The 20,332-nt window shown below is 41.7% G+C and overlaps 1 protein-coding gene across 1 annotated transcript in view; it reads right to left on the bottom strand.

The window, feature by feature from the left end:
- FBLN2 (fibulin 2) overlaps window positions 1–20,332 on the bottom strand; it is a 669,658-nt gene that overhangs the window by 584,415 nt on the left and 64,911 nt on the right. The window contains exon 2 of the mRNA XM_078661453.1: window positions 6,289–7,650. Within this exon, the coding sequence (XP_078517579.1) occupies window positions 6,289–7,531 (1,243 nt within the window). The 5' untranslated portion in view covers window positions 7,532–7,650. The remainder of the gene's footprint in view (window positions 1–6,288; window positions 7,651–20,332) is intronic.

The raw sequence follows: 20,332 nt of genomic DNA, 5'->3' as shown, positions 1-20,332 counted from the left end.
GATTCCCAGAGTCTCTGGACCTGGAATTATCGGGTCCACAACTCCGTCCATGATAATTCTGGACCCCGGTCACACCAGACTCAGATAATTGCAAGGATCGGCAGGTGCTTGAGAAACCTTCTGCATTCTGCCTGCAACTGCATACTTGAATATGGGGGAACAGAAAATCACCCCCAGCTAAAAGTAAACCCTCTGTGATTCTGCCTCCCTCACGACCCTGAAACACAACTGAGAGAAACATCCCCACACATAATTTCCCCGCCTGCACTAAGCAGTTTTTTTCAACATCCTGGCCACAGTAGCTTAAATCAACAGCTATATTTTATGCCCCAAGTACAGAATACTCAAAGAAAATTCATAAAACATCGAAAAAGTGGGTCAGGGTTCTAAAAAGACTTTGTGAACCACTTCTCTACACTACACTGAGTTGATTCAAAGGGGTGACAGTTTTTCCCTCCACAACTTCTCATCCAGCCAACATTTTCTTGCAGTGTGGACACATAATGGGGTCGATTCCGATGTTGTTTGGAAGGAACCCTTGTTTCGGACCGAATTGTACACACTTTCCAACGACTGAGTAGGATGCCTGGAAACTGGTAGGGCTGTTCAAATCGGTCCTGAAAGGCATTGGGACAAGTCACGTCCTTCAGAATCGTCAGCTCAATCGGCTCATTTTCCAAGTGAGCGAGTACGAGGAACGATTCGGACAGCCGTTCCGAACAAATCGGCTGCCGAAATCTGTCTTTGGGGGCCCATAGCAAGCCCCCCTTCACCAGGGGCCTTCCGAATTGGGCCCATGGAGGTACCCAAGGGACCCCCCCTTTCCAACCATGCACATAGAGGCAGGCTCCATGGGATGCCCTCCACAGGGTGCAAGGTTTCCCCAAACACTCCTTTCTTCAATGGGAGCCTGTGTTCTCATTCGGAACACAGGCTCCTATTGAAGTCAATGGGAGTCTGATCGAATCGTATCTGGAAGCATCTGGATACATCCAAATCGCTCAGTCAGACTCCACCGATCCGAGTCGTCCGGAAGGTCTTTAGGAACCGATTCGGTAGGAATGCTTTCCGAACAACATCAGAATCGAGCCCTTCGTGTGAATACTCTACTGCCTTCCTGGGAACTAATAGTAGTGAGCAAAGGATGGCTTTGTGGGGTTCTTCAGTATACTCACTAGAATGGAATACTTAGAAGTATTGAAAGTTTGGGTAGTTGCCACTGCAAAAGTTTGAGGGATCAGGTTTTCCAAAGGTCAGATGATCTTTGTTGCAAAGTGGCAAGTGCTTTAAATGTATGTGAGAAAACGATCCAATTCCATGCGTAGCATAATCATATGCTGGGTAATTAGTAAATTACATGTTTAAAGATCTTATCCAATAGGTGGTGTCAGCAGTTTGCTGATGCCTTCACATGTTGCTAATATGGAGCCTTCAATCAGGGCTCTTCTTAGGGGCTTATACAAATACTTAACCTAAGAAGTGTAGCCTTTTAATGTGCACCCATTTCTGTGCAATATGAAACATGGGGTACTCTAGCTCTGCCTCCTGGGGTACCCTTTTTCGCTATATAATCTTATGTTTACCTACAACCAGCCCTGTTCATCTGCCAAGGTAGTTGATTTGATCATTTATTAAATGCTAAATCCTTGCACTTTGCACATTGCATTCAGTGGTCTTCTTTTAGATTCATCTTAACTCCAGTCTATTATATATCACTTATACCTAAAGAAGAAAAATATGAAATATTTAGTGTCTCTCCGAGGAGCTTCTAAACCGTCATAAAATTATTTGATTCATGAAAATCTGTGGAACAAAAACACTGAACTGAAAAAACATGGGAATTGAGGAGGCCCAATGTTAGCATCGTAAATGTTTTTTAATGAGTTTTAAATACATTTTTCAATCAATCCACTGACTGCTTATCTGGTGTTTTTGTCTAATTTCTAATTACATTCCTCTGATCATTAAATGTATGGGCCAACTTTACATTTCCCCTATTAAATAAATAGAAAGACTGGGTTGTACTAACTTGTAGCATTATTCGTTTCTACAATTATGATGTATGAAAACATAATTTCTGCATCGGCTTCCATCATATTTGAATTAATTTATGTTGGATAAAAAAGTGTTGCTTACTTTCTGATGCTCTGTAGCAAGACATAAGTGGTATACTTTCTCATTTAGAATGAATCCAGTGTTTATAATGAACATAAAGCATAGACTCAAGCGTGTTTTGGTTCGCAGGTTAGCAGGAAGGGGCGAGGTTGTTCTCAATACTTTATGATTGAGTGTATTCTGGCAACCAGTCACAATAAATGTGTCAGAGTGAATTAGGAACTTGCTTTTCGGTTCGACTATTATCAGAGAAGGAAACGGTGTTGTAGCACAATGCATTGATACCTGGGAGGCTGCTAGTTCACTTCCAGACTTAATGAACTGCCTTCCTGCACCTGAATGCCAAATAGGGAGACCCAAGAAACAAAAGCTTGCATTCAATGAACAGCAACGTTAAGAAATGGAAAAATGAAACATGGCACTGCATTTCATAAAACATGTATCCTAAATGCAATATGGATCCTGATATGTCAAGAGAGCGACCGAGTCTGCATTCGTCAGTGCAATAAGGGCCACACACATTAACCATAAACTTCCTAACTACTCAGAGGCAGAAGTGAAATATGAGCCAAGGTCTGTCTATGAAAGGCATCATACAATGCATCCCAAATAAATAACCAAGAAAAAAACTTCTGTTACTTTTTTATGTGCCCTAGTCATGATAGGCCCTACTCTCTGCCTGCCACTCACCCTTCATTTGGTATTTCTAATCTGTAGAAAATGTGAACCATGTATTCAGATGTAAACTGTTTTAACAATAAATTGATGCTATGGCGTATTTAAGGGTAGCAGTATGAAATGAAAAGGTTGTGCTTTTTTTTGGGATCATGTTTTTTTAACATTTAGTGGCCAATCAAAAATCCATGTAACTTTTTTTTGTCTGTATAAAACCCTCAATGGAACCGCCTCAAACCACTTTGAAGATTAGGAGGGTTACATAGGAGAGGGAGTTGGTCAGTGGTGCACTAAAGATGTCTTAGGCCTTAAGGCATGCCTGAAGAGAACGGGGCCTCTAGTTTTGTTCGTAAAAGACAGCCAACTGAGGTTACCATATGAGGTATTTTACAAAAATATTAAAATGAAATAAATATTTGAGATGCAGTGGACCCTCACACTCCTCAGGCAGGTGCTACACTTATGATGCCTGCACCGCCTGTGATTGCATAGCAGTCAAGACCTATAAAGATGAAGCTGCAACATTTTACAGAATTGTGGGGTTTAAGCCACCGTCCAGCAATTCTTCAGGTCGGTCATTCATGCATTTGAAGTAAGGAGCATTATCAACAGAAGAGTCTAACAGCTAGATTCATGAACGAAAAATCGGCTCGCAAAGGGCCAGATTCTCAGAATCTGGCCCTTTGCGAGCGCAATTTTTGCATTTGGGATTCATCATCCCAAATGCAAAAATCGCTATTTGCGAAATCGCATATTTGCGAGGAATTGCATTTAAGGAATCTCTATTTGAGATTCCTTAAATGCAATTCATTAACCAATTTTAAATTGTGAATTCGCAATATTTGGCCGCTATTTACCACGAAGTCTGACTTCGTGGTAAATAGCGAAAAAATAGGAAAAAGCACTTAAGTACATTTTTCTCAGTTGCATGTTACACACACACATGTCCTTTGGACATGTGTGTGTGCAACACCTGTGTAAATTTGCATTTCAGGGGTGCTACAGGGTGTCCTTTGGAGACCCCTGGCACCCTTGAAAATGCATCCTTATTTGCGATTAGCAAATTGCTAATCGCAAATAAGGAATAACTCCCCATTCATTCCTATGGGCCTGTAGGCCCATAGGAATGAATGGGAAGTTATTCCTTATTTGCGATTAGCAGTTTGCTAATCGCAAATAAGGAAGATGTAGGAATCGCAATATTTTTTGCAATTCCTACATGAATCCCGTTTTGCAAGTCCTTAATAGCGATTCCTTATGAATCGCTATTACAGACTCGCAAAACGGGACTTTGATGAATCTAGGTGTAAGTGAGTTAGAGGTCTCCAGCTTTAGGTTTGTGAAGTCCATTTTTAGTTTGTGAACTTTACAGAGTACAAAATGCAGTTTGTGCACCAGGCCCATTGTGTCTTCATTTTTAACCCTTTGCTTGATGCAAGAAGGGCAGATAAAGGGACAATGGGCTATGGACATCTGAGATATCATTCTGTGTATATTTTAGCTTATGTATGTAACCATCAGGAGATGACTCCTCACAATCCCTAAAGAGAATGATTCCCTTAAATGTGGATAGAGATATACAGAGCACAGCGACATTGACAAGCTGGTTCTTGTCCGGTGTGAGATGTTCACGTTGTCAGTGACATCAATTCACCAAAATGACAGGCATTCCAGCAGGGACAATACATGTGCTTTGATCCCAATAACAACCCAGTAAGTGATGTCACATATTCTGTGACCTCCTTTAGTGACCCATTTGTTTTCTTTTTACTATAATAATCATTTGGGTAGTGGTACTACAAGTGTAGCATTTTACGTACTCGTACATGCCTTTGTGAATCAGTACTCAAATGCCCCACTCCCTATTAGCAAAAGTGGAAACAAAAATACAGTTCTTTCCAATTTATATAAATTGAAAAGATGGATTCACTGAATAGTCCCATTTTATTTTTTTACATTTTTATCAACATCTTATCAACAAGGAACAATATCAAAGCTATATCGGTATTAGCATATGATATCGCCGAGAGACTTTCAATTGTATTGCCATTTTAGATGTTTTCGGGTAATTCACAAAGGCATGTAAGAGTATGTAAAGGAGTACTACAGGACTACTCCATTAGTGCTTCAAAATCCCTTTATGAAAAGCAGTGCCTTTAGCCGCCGGTAGCCTCAGCATCGCGCCACCTCTCCTCTTCTTCCTGGGTCCCAGCTGCCCCTGGGACAGATTCCCATCTAATCCCTGTGCTGCAGAGCAGCTCAGGAATTGGCCTGAGTGGGCTCAAAAGAAGACCTGCTCAGACCAGTGTGGGGATTTTTCCAGCCCAGCATTCAATGCAGCTGGGCTGGAGAAAACTTAAGTGCGCATGTGTGTTTTAATCAGCCTGAGACAGCCGGCTAAACACACATGAGCACTTAGGGACTGGAGTGCACGTAGCACTCCTACTCCCCTTACCATGCCTAGATCCCGCCCTTCCTTACAGGGTTGGCTAAGTGCCGGCAAATGCAAAATAAAATGATGCAACAACATTGTTTCATTTTACATTTGCTGGCTCTGAGCCTAGAAGTGGGGTGACGCTCCACCGCCATTGCTGAGGAGCCGCCACAGGTGAATAGTCACAAAAACTGAATCTTGACAAAAGTCAGTGATTGGTAAGAGACAAAATACGTCAAAGCTGGCACAAAAAATCAAAGCTAAAGGCATACATTCCTTTAAATGATCAGTAGCCTAATTGGTGAAATCATATAGGTGCAGAATGTAAAACAAAGATTGCAAAGATTAAACTAAGAGTAGTAATTACAACTCCTAACTGTACATAAATGTTGTGGTTGCACCAATCCTAACATGTATACCAACATAACTTTAACTCCTGCTCTTGTAATCTTATTTTTAACGGAAAAAGTGAAATAAAAGTGATGTGGGAAAGCTTGGAATTGTAGGCCACCTCACACAGGCCTTGGGGAATTAACTTGAAATCCCTGCTTGTACCTCTACAAATGTGTACAGCTCAGGTTAAATATTCATAACGCGTTAGTATGCAGTGTGGTGCCTAATGCTCTTTTTGATTAAGAAACACTTTGTATGCACAATTCAGGTGGAACAGCAGCAGCAGTTTTCACACTGATAGTCAGAAGTCTTCCGAGAACTTAAGGACCGATTTTCAAGTCATTCGGATGTTTTAAGCAAACACATCAAAAGACCCGTTTGATGCATATGTGGCATTTTTCTGCACGACAGCTCATTAATCTGTGAGAATATCAGCATGGAAAGAAAGAGTTTGAATAATGTGCCAGTGAATGATTTTCTGCAACCCTGTGGTGAGCACTATATTAAAGCGCCAAATAGCAGCGGAGCCGCAAGATGCCGCTGGCAATGTGCTACGGAAACAGAAATGGCTCAATTGTCAATTAGAGATTTTTCTAAAACACTAAAATACATGCCTTTTAAAAACTACGTATCATAAAAGTCAGAAGCAAGGCATTGGAAGGAGTTCTTACCTTCCTCCTGTCTCGAAGGTACGTGAATTGAGTTGGGGTCCTCCTCTTCGTCTTGTTCGTATTGGTACAGTGTTTGCGACTGCCTTACCGCCACCTCACTATGGTCTTCGAGTGCAATAGGAGGGATTGCTGTTGGGCCAAATCTAACAATAGGGAGTGAATTCTCCTCTTCAATCTCCTCAACTGTCTCTTCCAAAGCATCATTCTCATCGCTTCTTTCTTGTATTGGGTCCTCTGTAGTTTGTATAGCTTTGTCTAACATTTCTTCAGATCCTTGACTTTCCTCCTGGTTGTAGGTTGCGGTTGTGTCTGGTTCCACTGATGTAGGCTGTCTCTCCTTGCCAGAGCTTTGACTTGCCTCCTGAGCTGCTGTGTCTGGTTCATTCACATCTGTGTCAGGAACTTCTGTTGTACTAGAATATACTTCATTCTCTTCTGACACTCTGTTGATGCCAGACTCTGTTGATAGGTCATGCAAATATGAGCTAGTAGACACCTCATTGGGTGGTACGGGTGAAGATATGTTTTTCTCAAATTGAAAGTAGTCCTCTTCTTGTTCTGTATTGCTTTCAGTGTCTGAACTCCTGTGTTTCTTAGAGGTTTCTGGTTGTGTGGGATCTCTTTCGGGGGCATCCTGGTCATCACTGTACAGATCATCATACTGTCGTTCGGGTTCAAGATCTTCATTTTCTGAATTGGACAGAGGATTAAATGTAGATACATCACATTCTGGCAAGGGGTAGCACATCAGCTGACCTCCAGAACTTGGGCAGTGGCAGACTTTGCAAGGAGGCATATGGAATGTATGACCAGCAACATACTTTTCCTCTCCGTCTATACAGCCAATGCTCCCGCACTGGGGGCATCCATCCGCTGGCTGCAAAACCTCAATACAATTTGGGGGAAGCTCCTGGCAAGGAATGAACTGGCAGCTAATCTTACCACCTCCTTTTGGGCACGCGCATTCCGTACTGCCAAAGTCAACAAAGTAGGATTGCCCTTCTGGTACTTTGCCATGCCTAAATCCAAAATTCACGCAATCATAGTACTGGTATCCTTCACAAGTGCAACCGTGTTGTAAACAGGAAGCGCAACAGGCATCTGCTTCGAGCACTTCCTCAAGACAGTGTTGGAGTGGTTCACATTCCACTCCTGTGCAGTCCTTTTGAGCTTGGGACATTCCAAGCCAGACCAGTATGAAAATGGCAGAGCTGAGACATCCCAGGTGTAGTACTCTGAGCATATTGAGAGTCTTCTTGACCAATTGAGTGGAAGGTTAGTCCCTTTTCTACTTCAGTGTAAAAAGTACGACCAGGCCCCAGTTTTTCACTAATTTGGTGAATTAATGCTTCCTTGAAGACCCTAGGTGTGGGAAAAAGAACACCATTAATGAAGAAATGCAATTTAAATTGAGTTTTTTTTTTTATGACAGCACGCAATATAGTATGCATAACAACTACTGCATTCTTTTCTATGCACATAGGAGCTAACATTTTTCACATATTATTCAAAGCCAATAATATCCTTTTAATGTGCCAACAAGAATCATATTTTATTGTAATGTGCATTCGAACTAAAAAAGTTTATTTTCTTAACCTGATTTAAGTACATCTGCCTGCTAGCAAGCCCTCAAACTATTCTATTGAAATTATATGTTGATGGCTATTTTTTTTATCATATTATCTACTTTGTTTATAAAAAAAATTTATTCTTCTGGCAAATGCTTGCAATAAAATAAATAAATAAATAATCGCAGCGGCTAGCGAAGGTCCTGTGTGTTGGTTTTGAGAACGTTTGTTTAGCTTTACTGATGCATTAAAAGATGTCCGTATTGTAAAGCGTACTTTCTGAGCATCAATGTGATGAGGGAAATTGGTCTACTGCTCTTGAAGCCCTTTGACATTAGAAAGGACTTGATACATTTCTTCCGAAGTTCGGAGTAGAAAAAATTCTGGGATTATTTTATCAAATCAGAAACTTGTGGACAACCTGATTTTTGATGCACCAGCTCTACCCAGAGCTATATCAACAAGGTCTGGTCATTCCCATTGTTGATTTACCGTGAGCAATCCACAAGGCCTACACAGCATTTCAAAATCATATTTCCTGTATGGTAGAAAAGAGTTCCAAATCAATTTTTTAGCTCTTGCCTACTAGACAGCTTTTAGCTGTCTATAGGTGAAAGTCTCTTGTGAACCGTACCAAAAATGTAGAGTGGGTTTAGAGCCTATCCAATTTTTGCCATTTGTTTGCTTAATTGTCACTCTTATTTGTGTCATTTCTATTTGATAGCCTCCACTTGCGTTTGTCCCTCCCCTGGAGCATAATCTCCTGTACTATCCTCATGATTGGCTGACTTGTATCCTTCTATTGCTCATATTTAGACAGCGACCTTTTCTTTTTCAATAGGCACTCCATGAGCGTGCACTTATTTGTTTGCTCTCTCTCTCTCTCTCTCTCTCGTGCTACTTCCCCTCAATTTCCCTTGATGGTTCTCTTCCACCCTACCCCTGGCCTGCTCCTCCATTGTGCCCCCTCAGCGCTCATGGTCCTTAAAAATATGCTTTCATTTAAACTTTTTTGAGAGAGTCCAGCAGCTTTCATTTTCTGCAGGGCCACTCCTTACTTCAAAATAACACTTTCTTGAGTACTCCTATCACTCCCTCACACCAGCCCACTCTCCGTTGCTTGTCTCCAACTACCATCCCAACCTGCCCCCCCCCACCCTCGTGGACATTTCAATAAAACATGTATTTATTTATTCATTGGGTGGGTCTGACACTTGCTATTTGCAGCTGGGCTGGTCTGCATTGCTAAAAATGATTTCACGCTATTAACATTTTACTTATAGGTGCATCTGCTATTTTAGGTCGGTAAATTAAAAAAAATAAAACAGCTGCTTCATTCCTAGGCTTCTGTATGTATGGTGATCCATAGACCTGCATATGTGATTGGACATGTGTGCCTATAAGGAATGATACTGTTATTTTTTTTGCCTGAGGATGCACAGCATTAGACAAAAACATTGGCAAAGCAAGTAGGTCAACATGATCAGACCTACTGACTTTGACAATGCTTGTTTCTCCTTTGTAACCAATACTTTTTGACTAACCATCATTTCCTGTCTGACTTAGGGGCCTATTTACATGAGAGAATATTTGCACGAGGAAATTTCTTCTTGCACTTAGTAGCACTTTTACAACTTTTTGCTATTCACCATTTCCATGTGTATAAGTTGCCACAAAGTGCAAACTTAAGTGTCTCCACCCCCTGAAACACAGGGTGGAGCCACATTTTCAAATTTGAAATTACTACTAGAAACTTTCCACACGTAGGGCCTCATTATTTATGATGCATGCCGGACTGGCTTCCATGGTCCTGTAGGAGGCGGTCGGACCACAGAAATCTCGTCAGAGGCAGTTGGTCCGACCGCCGAATTACGATGCAGGCATCCTGTACTCCGACCGTCCTCTGAAAGACCGCCGACTCCAACAGCCCTTCTCCAACAGCCGACATGGCAGTGAAAGAAAAACAGCATCCGTAGAGAAGTACAGGGATCTCTGACTGCCGTTCGGACTATGATGAGCTTTCCGATGACCCGACCATGGCGGCCCGACCGCCTGCCTCACATAATCATAAGCAAAGGATTTGGGGTTCATACTCACCCCAATCTGCTTCTCTCCTGCACTTTCTGCCGTGTATCCTTTCCTCCAGGTCCCCCCTACACCTGGACAGCTGAACCCCTCTAACTACAATCTTATGGGTGCCGGAATCCAGGTAAGTCCTTCTGTGGTATGTATCCCCATTGACAAGACTGTGCACATTCCACACACTCCAACAATGGGGTACATGGATTACAAGGCTTATCCCCACATATAGTGATGATAACAGCCACGGTACACAAGGATTAGCCATCATTCTATCTCGAGTAACAATTTGTTAAATCTAGTCTCCTGGGGTTGTACACGTTAGTAAGTATCTTGACGTCCTCATGAGGGTCATGTTGTTTAAAGAGTGTTACGAGCGCAGTACACAGTGTGCAATTGACTACCTACTTTGAGTAAGGGCTTGGTAATGTATCACGTAGTCTTGTGGGAGGTATCAAGATCAGGAAGGTGGGTGACTGTATGAATAGAACTACATTATTCAGACACCCGTGATACACATGTTAGCACTGTTAGAGACTCCTACTTCCGGGCAATGCCCCCAAGTGGACGCTGGTATGTCACAAGCAGGAAGCTTCTGAGCTGTGCCGCTCCAGCAATGCGATGTACCAAGCGGCGGGGAGTGGAGCGTTTTAGGTTGCCAAGAGTGGCATGCCTTCTGATGAAGTAAGAAGCAGGGGATGGGCTACGGACCCTGGGCCAGGGTTCTTTATGCTTACCACTAGTGGTGGGTTACCATCTGAGTAGCAAGTGGCAAATGGGGCAGATAGCCGCTCGTACTTGAGTTCCGACCACGTGTGGCTTACAGTATTATTTCCAGAAATGCTCCCAACAGACCTGGCATTGATTAACGTTTTACATGTGGTAACCAAAAACATATTTTCTCTGTTTTATTGCAATACATCACTTCTATAAATGAAGCCAAATTTCTCACACTAATCCCACCCAGTATACCTGGTGAGTTAGTATGCATTGTGTGTGGTACCACTGGGTATATTTTCATTGTAACCTACCAGCCTCTATGCATATACATTATGGCTGGTAATAATGGTGAACATTTGATCTACAACCGACAGAGCAAGGGTTTGTCTGTGTTACTCCAATGCCCTATTTCTTGTTTTATGTACTGTTAACACACATATGGTATCGATCTGTAAAGATAACATGACATAAGTTAAATCGAGGTCTAGTGATAGCCAGAATTGACCTTCTTAGATGTGATGCCTTACTTATGTTACCTAAGATCTTAATTCAATTACAACCATGAGATCTTGGGTGTGCCTCTGCCAGGAGTGGTGCATTACGACCTATTTGCTTTGGTCCCCAGAACGAGCCCAATATTTGCAACCGCTATTTAGCCAGTGAATATGTGAATACGGGAAACATCCTTTACAACGCAACTTTTACAACGCACTACCATTATGGCGCAACTTTTACAACGCAAGTCATTACAACGAATTACGCTGGAGGGCGCTCTAGGATAGGGAATAGTTTAATTACTATCAACACCTTCCCTACTATCCATGGGGACTGGAGTTGGAATAGTAAATTAAACTATTCACTATCCAGCTCCCCCCAACGCTAGTCGTTGTAACGACTTGCGTTGTAAAACCTGTGTCGTAATGGCATGCGTTGTAAAAGCATGCGTTGTAACGTCATACATCCGTGAATACTGGAACATACTACATGAGTCTTTTTTTGTACAGCTGCCATCGTCTCCTCCAGGGGGGAACTTCCCTTTCGCTTTTTGTACCCCTATCACATGGATGATATTGACTATATGTACTTGTGGAGTCTTACATACAACCAATGTAATGACACACCCTCCTACCTATTATATGGACCCCCGCACTCACAATCTGTTTTTAACTGACTGCACGTGTTGGGTGGGGTAAAAATCCTGATAGGATGCCTGTGTACATAGTCATGTGGTTCACTACAGAATGGTCTCCGGCATGTGTGTGATGAGCACATTATGGATGGAAAATGCCTTTTCACTTTTCTCTTTTTATTGTGGCTCCCCTGATGACGGTGAATTACGAAATGTATACATTAGCATCCCAGGTAGGACTCACTTCTTCCTCACATTAGCACGTAGAAAAGCAGTGGACATCTGATTCCATTTCTGATAAGGATCCGACAGCCATGACGAATGCCCCAGACCGAGTAGGCTAACAAATATGGTCAGAAACATGTTGGCAAGTTTTAAGATGGACTAGAGTCATCACTCTCTAGGGTTTCCATCACTTGATTTGATTTTAGTGTAACTTAGGTCCTCAACAATAAATGTGACAACCAAGGAACCTAAAGGTAGTTTTAATTAAACTGGATTCCAACCTTTAGACCATCAGTCCATCCGGCATCGTAATGAGGCCCGTAGTCAGAGTTCTTCCTAAAGGTAAAGTACTGGTAAAGTGTATTAAACTTTTTAAAAAGCTTGTAAAGATATTTATGAGTTAAAGATAAATATAAAATAATATAATAAATTTATTTTAAAAGCATAGGCAAATACAAAATGCTATAGCACTATTAACTTAATTTTGAATTACATTTGTAATAATTTAAATATACTAAAATAAATTAAATACATTTTTAATGATTTATAAAAATTATCTAGAGTAAAATATTTATACGTATATATTATGTATTAGAGATTACTAACATTTATGTAGAGGATTAATTTAAATTAATTGAATTACTAAACAAAAATGAAGTTAAACCTATTTTTGATTAAAAAAGTAATTAAAATATTGTTTTTATTTACATTAAATTTTGAACAGTGCATTACATTTATTATAAATGTCTGTGTCTATTATTTTCTATAGGAGGGTGTTGCAGTGAAAGTATGTTGACCATTTGTGGTGCTGAACTTACTGCAGATCCGAGCTAGAGTACATTTTCACAATCTTGGATCTTTTTTGGCTGTAGAATGTTTAGAAGTGCAGCTTGTGAATAGGAATGGACTTAGTCTTTTTTAGGTGAGTGCAGAGTGCATATCCTCACTAAATCCCTCCCTAGGCCTCCCTAAGCCCCTCTCAGGTAGCCGTATGTATTCCCCATTTTTCAGCCACTTTCCTCGTCCGTTCCAGGTTTAATAACAAAATATAGAGAAAGAAGAGTTCGCCACACAGAAAAGATAGGCAAGGTGGAGGCTTAGACCTCCGCAAGTAGGTTAGTGATTAGCATGTATACGTGAGTAGAGCTATTGTAGTGCAACTAAATGTAATACTAAGTGCAGTTTGTGAATAGCCCCCTTTGCATGCACTTCCTCAATATATTTGATTCTTTTGATATTGCAGGAATGGTGTAACCTCAAAATATCACCACTTGCTATTCTCCTTAAGCCCCACAACCGCTACAAAACACAACAGAGCTAGTTGTATTGTCCTAACTCCAGGACCGGGAACAATATTTTCTTTTTACGAACCTGTTTTCTGCAGTCTGTATAGATTCTGAATAGATATGGCCACAGATCCCTGGTCCAAAAGTTGAATCAATTGATTAGATCATTTCTCTTGCAGATTCTCAACCTGGTATGTTTTGGTTTACCACATGGTTGCTTGAAAAGATATAAATTATGGCCTGAATGTAGGCCCTTTCCCCTGAGCACGCATGGAGTACCAATTTATTATTTTGCCAAAATCAATGCCTAAATGTGAAAAGGAACTGGACTAATTAAGAAGGTTTCATTAATACACTTCAGCATTCTGTTCAATGACTTTTGTCCTGTGGATATGATTTGGGACTTTTTCAGAAAAATCCTAGAATCCATTTGCTCTGTAGTAACAGCATGCTGTTAGTTTAAATGTGAAAGCCCACAGGATGTCCAGGAAATCAACATAGCATCATCAGCATATAGTAGGAGGGGATGATTCTTGTCTATATCTAAGTAGAACCATGGCACTCACCCCTTACCTTCTCGTCCAAATGGTTAACACACGTACAAGAGGAGTGGGGACGGAATACAGCCCTGCCTCACCCCTTTATCAAGTTAAAGAATCTGCTCATTCTCATTTTTGTCCGGGTCTAACTATGACAGGTGATTGGCTGTGCATTTATTGATGGGAGCTAACAAAACTCTCCCCCACCACCGAACCGCCAAAACCAGGTGAGAACCGCCTGACGTATTATGTTTTTTAAGGCACTGGCAGGCTGTTTCTTTGACGTTCCTGCGGCAGTGCCTATAAAATAGGTACCACAATGGGAGTGTAAAGTTTATGCCATGCTGGAACTAGGAGTGCATGCACACAGGAAGCACATATTGTGCCCCCCTGTGTGTATCCACATGGAGTGAGGCACAAGGGGGCACTGTAGGGCCCCATTTCTTTCCTCATCACCACTGTTCTAATGGGGGAAAGACCTCAATGAAATCTGTGGCGTGAGGAAAGTTGTAATATGTTTGGCGGGACGGCAGCGCTCCTGCCAAGCATATTGCTGCTTCAAGCGTGCCACTGCCAGGGAATGGCGATTCCTCGGTGGAGTTGGTGGTTCCAGGGTTTCACGAATGCCAAGGTCCTAATGTGGCGGTTGGTAGACTGCCACCACCGCCCACCATGAGTTTGGCGGTCTGAAGACCACCAGACACGTAATTAGGTCCTAATTGTTCGCAGAAGATGTGTAGATTATGTTGCCATCATTTTAGTGCTACTTTAGTGTCAAAGCAAATACATTTTCATGATATGCAGTTCCAGCTACTTTACCCTTCAAATCACGTCATTGACAGATACACCATTTAATTTTCTGCAAAAGATGGTTGCACAACATTTATTGCACTTATTCCTTATCAGAGAATTTGGATTAAGTGGTTCTGAAAAGTGCCCACCAGTAATCCATCACAAAGGGGGAAGTTTAACATTCACTAAGGCAGCTTTTATGAAAACGTCCAACCTTTATCACAATGAGCGTGCTGCTTATGCTTTCAACATAGCAAATTAAATCATTATGTGGTGGAGAGATTGAAATATCAGATCTCTATAGATTGTGACAGCTTAATGTTGCAAAGCATTATATATATTTTTCAGAATTGTATTGAGTTTGGTACTACTTATTACAACCAACCAACAACCAACATTATGGCCATACAACCAGCAATACATGCCACCCATTAGAATTATCACCTGGGATCAAGAACTCACTGGAAAAACTCTAGCCTTTTCTAATTAATTCATATGAGAAGGGTGAAAAATATGCATCCACTGCTTGGTAATTACTCGCTTTGACCAGAAAAGTGTGAATTGCAGGGCCAGTGACACGGATCTAAAACCCCTCCTATACCTTCACATCTGTGCTCGGTGACCATATTTACCTACAGATCATGTGGCAGCACCTGGTTTTAACCTCAGCTCTTTCTAAGACCAGACAAGAGCGATCATGTTTGGATGGTCATATTTCCTGTTACTAAAATCAGGGGTCAACTTGTTGGACAATTTTAAAATGGAACCCGTTCATAAGAGAAGTATGGGTTTATTTATTGAAATTCATGCTGCAATTGGAAATCTGGGTTCAAAAGAGACTGGTCAGAACTCTAATTGTTCTTAGTTGATATTTCCAAATAAATATATGTCCTGGTTCAAAAAGGCACAATAACCACAGATGGTTTTTTCATGCTTGATTTTTGATAAGAATGATAGAGGCGGGGCCACTGTGCTAGTCATGTCCAACAGTCATGCATGCTCCGTGCCTCTGACAAGAAAATTTGTACGGGCAGCCGCAGAGCTTTAAGCCCATCTTCTGCCCTCAGTCCGGGAGAAGTGCAGGAACATGTGGCACGGGTCTTGCCTGAGGATTTATCCTACCACATAGGACTTGGAGACATTTTAATTCCAATAAAATGGAGTCCAGTGATGCAGTTTGCTCACAAAATGGTACAGTTCATGAAGGATCAGTAGATCTGGAAAACTGTGCAAGAGATTTTCATAGAATGTTTCAGTTATCTCTCAACCAAGTGCAGCCTTCCTGAACTCTGATTGATTAAAGGGGAGCCAGATTGGTTATTCACAATGAACTGCTGTTGTAGTCACACAATTATGACATACAGAACCTGCTCTGGTGCAAAACGAGAAAAATCTGCTACCTGTAACACATTTGAAGGGATTCAATCACTTCATCATTTATGAGCATTTCAAGATAGAGATGATCCTTATCATTGGGATTTCTGCTACCTAGAGATTACATGGGGCATCTCAGTCTGAAGGATGCTTTTCTTACTCTACTGCTTGTTAACCTGCACCAGAAATGTCTCCACACTGAGAATTACATTTTCTAGCTTCCTCTGCATATACCAAAAATATTCACATATAGTTCAGGTTTAGACCTTATTTTACATGCATCACATTATGTCATATAGGCAGAAGTGTGGGTCTTTGAAATCTTCCAATTAGTTTCCAGGGTCCCTCCATTATAGGATTCAAAGTTTTAACATTTATAGAATGGTCTACTATAGGAAAAGTCAGATGCAGACATGATTTTGTTGGAATCCACAAGAAGCATAACCTAAATATGTGAGCAATATTTGTAATAATGCCGAGCTCAAGTAATCCCAAAAACCTTTAATTTAGAGTGTGCAGCTTAGCTCCCCTTCTTTTTCAATCTTCTTCCTTATGGCATCCAGATTGGGTAAGGTTGTGTTCATCTGTGGAAATAGTGCTTGTTTCGCAGCACTATTTGCTTCACAGGGGTTTCCCCTCACCTAAGATGGCTGTGGTGTTCACCATAATGACATGATGACCTGCACCTGAAAACCCTTCATATTGCACCAATATCACTGGTGGAGAGGGGTTTCAGGTCATCTGATATGCCTGTTGTGTTGGAAGAGGCTTAGGAAGCTAGTAGTTCTTCTTTTATGTGAATGACTAAAGCCTAGTTTTTATTCTTGCCAGGGCTTTTCCTAACTAGTCATATCTCATGGTTCCCACCAAGTTCCACAGTGTGCAGTATTGCCGTCCACTGCCTGTGGACTAGCTCCACTGTTGAGCATCAGCGCTCTGGTGGCTCAGGCAACGCCCATTCTAAACTTTCTCGCTGTTCAAAGTCCACCCCTTCACAGGGTTGGAGATCTATTGTGACTTTCGCTGTTTGCCTCTTGCTGCTTAAGTGAGTTGCACAGCAGCAGCCCACAAGCTGCCCGCTCTGCAGACTCAGGCATCCACAGCCCCATTTCAAACTCATGAAGCAGAAACTGGTTTACCCTCACCAGTGTCTGTGGCATTCTAGTCTTGTATTCATAGAGGCCCACCATCACCTTCCAGATTTACACTTCACTGTCCATAATCCTCATCTACCCCATCTGCCACTCGCTCAATCAGTTCTCCCCATGAGTACACTTAAGAGAAATGCAGTGGATTTGAGAATGGAGTGTAATTGGTTAAACACTGCAGTGCATTTACTGGTTACAGCAGAAACCCTTAAAGGGGTCGAAATAATACAAATAATTAGAAAGTGCTTCTCATATTGCGTGAAACAAATTTTGCTTTTCTTTTAACAGCCCCCGCGTTAGCCTGTGATGAATACAACATCTGTAGGTACTGTGAAGGTCCATGCCAATTTCAGCTCCACCCAAGTAAGGGTGCTTAGCTGGCACTGCTTAGAGGTTGGATATTACATCAGAATGTTTGTCTATTAGACTTTGTGTTATCTTTGACCAAGCGTATTTGATTTTCCATGATTGGTTTCCCCTTCCTTATGGTAACAACCCATGGCTTGGAAAACACAGTTCATTAAAGAGTTTTTAAACAATGCATTCCATGGTTTTCCTTAAGGGGCCATAAAGAACTCATACATAACAGCCCTTGACACATTTGTGGTGTTACAATAACTACACGGTTCACTTGAAATCACTGGGGACTTTTTTGTCAATGTGATTAACATCTGGTTTCTCGTTATTTACATGCCAATTTTAACAGTTGTTAGCAGTCCGTACTTACGTCACAATGGTAAAACAAAAATTGAATTTGCAGAAATAGAACATAATACTGAACGAGAGGTGTTTCAATTGGCAAAGCCAATACCTTGTTCCTCTATTTCAATTCCTGCTTTTGAAGCGCTGCTGTGTAGAGGAGATGTCTTTATAACACTGATAGATTATTAGAACGTCAGAAAAAGGATATATAAATGTGAGAAACTGGGTTATTGGTTGAGGGGGTGTAACACAAGCAGATCCCAAATAATCTACTCTCATTGGCACAAAAGATGTCAGGCTTAACTTAGAGGCAATGTGAAAAGTATCTATGCAGCACACAAAACAGTAACAAAGTGGAAACACAACACAAGAAAAATCCCACACCTATTTAGAAAAATAAAGTACATTTTAATAAATTATCTGATACCAAAATGACAGAACTCCAATCAGTAGAATTGGAAATATCCAATTGCCAAGATTTAGGTAAAAATTGATCTTAAAAGTGCTCCAAAGGTCGTTATCTGTTCAGGAGAGGCAATTCAGACCGACTGCGATGGCGCACAGGTCGGATACAGGGACCAGGTTAGGCCAGCTGAAAATTGTACCTTATGTCCCTGCTGCAGGGTGTTGGGCCAAGCAGAGCAGGGGTGGTTTCAAGGAGTGATGCAGGCTCCTACACCAAAGGCTGTGATGACAGGTCTGGGTCGAGTTGCAACGTGCATTGTAGGTTCCTATGAGAAGCCGCGAGTCCTGCGTCAGTTTGCATTGCGTTGCGTCAGTGCTGAAGGGCACAACAGCTGGGCTGGAAGAGCAACTTTACCCCACTTCCATGGATCCAGGACTGGAGAGACACGACTAGGGGATTAAGGTCTCATAGCAGGCAGAGTCCAGGCGCAGGGTTCAAGATGGTTGGAGCCTTTTCTGGCTCTGAGACTCTGATCAGGAGGCCAGCCAACTAGCCCTTGGAGTAACTCTGGTGGTCCTTGATTCAAAGTACAGGCCCAGGTCCTTGTTTTGAGGCAGAAGGACAGCAAAGCAGCAGAGCAGTCCTTCTTCTAGGAGAGTAGCAGAGCAATTCTTCTTCTGAGTCTTCCACAGGTTCAGAAGTGATCTGAAGAGTGGATCTGAGTATCCGCAAGTTATATCTGGTGCCAATTTTGAAGTGGGAGAAGCTTCTGAAGTTTCCCCTACAGCAGTGTCTAGAATTTCCTGCCTCTCTTCCCTGGTCTTAATCGGTCTGGGGGGCAGGGGACATAATAGACTAGTGTGAAGTCAGGTGTGTGTGAGCTGAGCCAGGGCCTTTGAAGTACAAGTGTTTTAGGTGACAACTCCGTCCCTCATAAAGTCTGAGATGGCCCATCCTGCCAAAACCCAGACCCTCTATTTTTATGATGTCTGGGAGGAACATACAAAGGCCAACTGCCAACTACACCTAGTCATGTGACCCAGGAACAAAACAAACCGCTGGCACTAAACGGTTAGGACAAAAAATGTCAACTTCCTAAAAGGGGCATTTTCAGAATTGTGACTTAAAATTCGACTTTACCATGTAAGAGGATTTAAAATTACAGTTCCTCAGGCACTAACCTTGAATTTTCTACCTGCCCCCAATCAAACATTAGCACTTCTTAAATGTAATAAGTTAACCCAATGTTACCCTATGGGAGAGGTAGACCTCACAGTAGTGAAAAAGGAATTTGTGAGTTGTTCAAAAGAACATGTCCAACCTTTTAATTACAATGCACCGGGCCCTCTGGGCTGTTTAAGGACTACCTTAAGGGTGACCATTATGAATTAAAAAGGCAAGTTTAGGCTTGGTAAAGGGGTTATTTTCCTAAAATGAATTGGCAGTTTAAAAGTGAATTGGCAGTTTAAAAATGGTGGCAGGCTGCAATTGCAGACCTGGGCTAGGTTTTAGGGGCTACTTAAGAGGATGTCACAAAAGGACTTCATGCCAACTAGTAGCATTTAATTTCCCAGCCCTGGGTATATGGTATACCACTTTTCTAGGAACTTAAAAGTAATTGAAAATGCCAATCAGATGTAAGCCAATTTTACCATGTTTAAGGAAAAGAGCATAAGCACTTTAGCATGCTATTTTTTAGGTCTCAGCTCTAAATGGCACACATGCGTTGTCTCTAAAAGATAGCTATTGTGTGTACTTTTTAGGCTTTAGCCCACCCATAGGCTTGCCATTTGCTCCACTATTCATTCTCCCCATTTGCCCATAGCATGCATGCATCATGCCTTTTCCTGTCTTTAGCCTTCTCCAGGAGCAGAGACCAATTACTGCTATATATACTCAGGGGCCATTTTAAGGCATTGTTTTGGGACTACTTTTTTATTAATTTAAGAACGCTTTTTGTGAGTGCTACTATTTTTACTCGTACCATCCTTTGTTTCCTGCTATGGCTCCCTTATTATTTCCTTACTTCTCTTTGCCTCTTGCAATCCATCTATGTTGCTCTCTCACACCCCGTTC

This window comes from Lissotriton helveticus, chromosome 9 (genome assembly GCF_964261635.1).
Source record: "Lissotriton helveticus chromosome 9, aLisHel1.1, whole genome shotgun sequence".
Taxonomy (NCBI): Eukaryota; Metazoa; Chordata; class Amphibia; order Caudata; family Salamandridae; genus Lissotriton; species Lissotriton helveticus.
This window is presented reverse-complemented; position numbering and strand designations above follow the sequence as displayed.